The 4,157-nt window shown below is 38.6% G+C and overlaps 1 protein-coding gene across 1 annotated transcript; it reads left to right on the forward strand.

Moving 5' to 3' along the window:
* Nucleotides 1–1,695: 1,695 nt before the first annotated feature.
* On the forward strand, nucleotides 1,696–3,918 carry LOC145571388 (uncharacterized). Its single transcript, XM_081630433.1, has 3 exons — nucleotides 1,696–1,994; nucleotides 2,479–2,812; nucleotides 3,292–3,918. The coding sequence occupies exons 1-3, from the start codon at nucleotides 1,696–1,698 to the stop codon at nucleotides 3,916–3,918; spliced, it is 1,260 nt and encodes a 419-aa protein (XP_081486559.1).
* The last annotated feature ends 239 nt before the right edge of the window (nucleotides 3,919–4,157 follow it).

Below are 4,157 nucleotides of genomic sequence, written 5' to 3' on the forward strand. Positions count from 1 at the left end.
AATGAGGGAGATTAGAATACTTTAGTTGAGAAATTCAATAAGGAAAAAGTTGAGAAGGTGAAAGAGAGAGAAAGAGAAGTCTACAAGCCTCAACTCTCTTACCCCTAGAAGTTTAATAAGCACAAATTAGACGAGAAATTTGGGAAATTTATACAGATGCTTAGACAACTTCATCTTACTCTTCCTTTTACTAATGTGATAAAACAAATGCCAAATTATTCAAAGTTCCTTATGGAGATTTTGAGTGGAAAAAGAACATGTGATGTGGCAGAAACAGTTTTCTTGACCAAGAATTGTAGTGCAATCATAATTAACAAAATCCCACCCAAGTTTAAGGATCCCGGAAACTTTTCTATCCCTTGTGCTATTTATAAAATGCAAATTGATAATGCCTTGTGTGACTTAGGAGCTAGTGTTAGCATATGCCATACTCGGTATATCAAAGACTAGAGAAGGGAGAACTTTTACCTACCAACATTACCTTGCAATTAGCCGATAGATCAATTAGGATTCCAAGGGGGAGGGTAGAGGATGTTCCCTTAAGGATAGGAAAGTTTGTCATTCCATTAGATTTTGTGGTCCTTGACATAGATGAGGATCTACAATTCCTATTATTCTTGGTAGACCATTTTTTGCTACTTCCGGTGCTTTTGTTGATGTCAAAAGTGCTACGATTTGACTTAAAATTTGAGATGAGGGAGTTGAATTTAATTTGAATGAAAGTAAGAAATATCCTTCTTCATCTCTTGAGAATTGCATGAGAGTTGAAATTTTAGACAATTTGTACATTCAATGCATAAGAACTTGCTCACAATTAATGATCCTCTTGAGTGTGTTTTGTGGAATAAGGAAAAGATAGGTGGTCCTAGCAAGGAAATGGCTTTGTATGAGAATTTGTTAGATGGGAGTGTTGAAGGAAGCGATGAGCAAATTTGCATGAAAATCTCAAGCCAAGAGGCTTCGCAAGCGGCTTCAACCAAGGAAGGTAAAGGTGTTCCTATGGTAAAGCTCAAACCTTTACCATCACACCTTAGGTATGAATTCTTAGGCCCAAATTCTACTTACCTCGTGATTATTAGCGCATTCTTGAGTGAAAGCCAAGCCGAAGCGTTATGGGGTGTTTTAAGAAAGCACGAAGGTGCTTTGGGTTATACCATTGATGACCTCATGGCTATAAGCCACGCTTTATGTGCGCACTACATAACCCTTGAGGAGGGTGCCCTTCCTTCTATAGAACGACAATGGAAATTAACTCACTAAAGGGGGGAGGTAGTGAAGAAAGAGATTACTAAGCTTTTAGATGCGGGAATCATATTCCCCATCTCAAGCTCTAGGTGGGTCTCACCCGTTCATGTCGTTCCAAAGAAGGGAGGCATGACCGTCGTAATGAATGAAAAAGGTTAGCTTATTCCAACAAGTACGGTCGCCGGTTGGCGGATGTGTATAAACTATAGACGTCTAAAAACATCCACCAAGAAAGATCACTTCCCCATTCCTTTCATTGATCAAATGTTTGAAAGACTAACGAGGCACAAGTACTATTGTTTCCTTGATGGTTACTCGGGATTTTTCCAAATTCCTATTCATCTCGATGAACAAGAGAAAACTACTTCTACTTATCCCTATGGTACCTTTGCCTATAGGAGAATGCCATTCGGCCTTTGCAATGCTCCCGCCACTTTCTAACGGTGTATAATGAGTATCTTTCGAGACATGTTGGAGGAGGAGATGGAGGTGTTTATGGATGATTTTTCCGTAGGTGGTGTTTCCATTGAGGCGTGCCTTGAAAATCTTGAAAAGTGTTTGACAAGGTGTGAGAAAGTGAACTTGGTGTTGAGTTGGGAAAAATGCCATTTCATGGTTGAAGGAGTAGTCCTTGGGCACAAAATTTCCCACAAGGGAATAGTTGTGGAAAAGTCGAAGATTGAGGTTATTGAAAAGTTTCCACCTCCAGTTAATGTGAAGGGTGTGAGATCATTTTTGGGCCATGTCGGGTTTTATTGATGATTCATTAAGGATTTTTCACTCATTGAAAACTCCCTTAATGATCTTCTTCAAAAGGATGTCGAGTTTGTATTCGATGATAAGTGTTTGGAGGCATTCAATAAGTTGAAGAAAGCTCTAATCTTTACCCAAATTATTCAAGCTCCAAGATGGGATTTACCATTTGAGTTGATGTGTGATGCAAGTGACACGGCTAATTGGAGGAGTCTTAGGTCAAAAAGTTGATAAGAAACTTCATGTGATTTATTATATGTCCAAGACTCTAAATGGAGCTTAACAGAATTACACTACAACGAAGAATGAGTTCTTGGCGATTGTTCAATCCTTTGAAAAAATTTGTTTCTATTTGTTAGGGTAAAAAAAAATTGTGTTAACCGATCATGCGGCCCTAAAATATCTTTTTGGGAATAAGGAATCAAAGACAAGGCTAATTCATTGGGTGTTCGAGCTTCAAACTTTTGACCTTGAGATTAGAGATAAGAAAGGAGCGGAGAATGTAGTAGCGGATCATCTATCTAGACTTGAGGATTTTCAAGTTCAAGATGATGGGTCTCCCATTGATGATAGAATGTTAGATGATTCTTTGTATGCTTGTGGGGAGTTTCCTCCTTCATTTTTTAGGAATCGAAGAAAAAAGCTCAAGAGGGAGGCTAGGCATTATGTTTGGGATGAACCGATTTTGTATAAAAGGGGTGTTGATGGGTTATTGAAGATATGTGTTCCAAATGAGGAGTTACCTAGTTTACTGAAGATGTGCCACTCGTATCCGAGTGGCAGTCACATGGGTGTCTCAAAAACGACTTCAAAGGTGCTCTAATGCGGATTATGGTGGCCAAATCTCTTCAAGAATGTTTGGGAGTTTGTCAAGAGTTGTGACCGATGCCAAAGGACCGGAAACATTTCAAAGAGAAATGAGATGCCCCAACAACCCATTCTATAGTTCAAAATTTTTAATGTATGGGGAATAGACTTCATGGGTCCTTTTCCTACTTCATATGGGATTCAATATATCCTTGTTTTCGTCGATTATGTGCCAAAATGGGTGCAAGCTATTGCTTCATCTACAAACTACCATAAGGTGCAATAAAGATGTTCAAGAAGATAATTTTCCCACGATTTGGCATCCCAAAGGCGGTTATTAGTGATAATGGATCTCATTTTGTACATAGCGCCTTCCGCAAGATGTTGAAGGAGTATGGAGTTAATCAACGTTTCGGACTCCCCTGTCACCCTTAAACTAGTGGGCAAGTCAAAGTGTTTAACTGTCAAATCAAATTGATTCTTCAGAAGACGGTCGCAAGAAATAGGAAGGATTGGTCGGATAATCTAGATGATGTCTTTTGGGCATATAGAACGACCTTCAAGACTCCTATTGGCACTACTCCTTACCGCTTGGTTTATAGGAAGTCTTGTCATATTCAGGTAAAACTTGAGCATCGTACTCATTGGGCTATGAAGAAAATCAATTTTGACTTCGCAAGTGCGGGTGAGCAGCGTTGGCTTGATCTCCATGAGTTGGAAGAACTTCGATTGGATGCATATGATTGTGCAAGCATGTATAAGACTCGCACTAAGGAAGTTCATGATAAGATTATTGAGAAGAAGGAGTTTAATGTTGGTGATAAGGTCCTCCTTTACAATTTTAGGATGAGATTATTTCCCAGGAAGCTAATGTCTCGTTGGAGTGGTCCTTTTGTTGTTCAAGAGGTTTTTCCTAATGTTGCGGTTGAAATATCTCCTTTGGATTTCTCAAGAATTTTCAAAGTCAATGGTCATAGGCTAAAGCACTACTATGATGGTGTTTTTGTGGGAGTTTTTCATGATTTGACTCTCTATGATCCACCTTTAGGGATGGAGAATGTCAAGCTAATGACATTAAACAAGCGCTTTTCGGGAGGCAACACGAGTTTCTAACCATTTTCTCTATTTTCCTTAATTTTTGTTTTCTTTTTGTTGTTTCTATTTTTATTTGATTTTCTTTCTTGATTATGTTTTTAGGTTGTTTTGATTGGATTTCCAACAATTTTGGTGCCTATTTTGAAGAGAAAGTGCTCAAGTTGATGAATTTGAAGCATGAGTAAGAATTAAAGTTTGGTGGGTTCAAATGGTGGGTTCATGAAAATCTAGTGTTGAACCCACATTCTTGGAGTTTA

Source organism: Chenopodium album, chromosome 2, assembly GCF_948465745.1.
Source record: "Chenopodium album chromosome 2, dcCheAlbu1.1, whole genome shotgun sequence".
NCBI lineage: Eukaryota > Viridiplantae > Streptophyta > Magnoliopsida > Caryophyllales > Amaranthaceae > Chenopodium > Chenopodium album.

What these genes read in the sequence shown, in the direction of transcription:
- LOC145571388 (XM_081630433.1), top strand. Translation starts at nt 1,696, where the DNA reads ATGAGTATCTTTCGAGACATGTTGGAGGAGGAGATGGAGGTGTTTATG. An exon ending in TCATTTTTGGGCCATGTCGG is followed by an intron (nt 1,995 to 2,478) that starts GTTTTATTGATG and finishes CCTTGAGATTAG; the next exon opens with AGATAAGAAAGGAGCGGAGA. An exon ending in TCTCAAAAACGACTTCAAAG is followed by an intron (nt 2,813 to 3,291) that starts GTGCTCTAATGC and finishes TTGATTCTTCAG; the next exon opens with AAGACGGTCGCAAGAAATAG.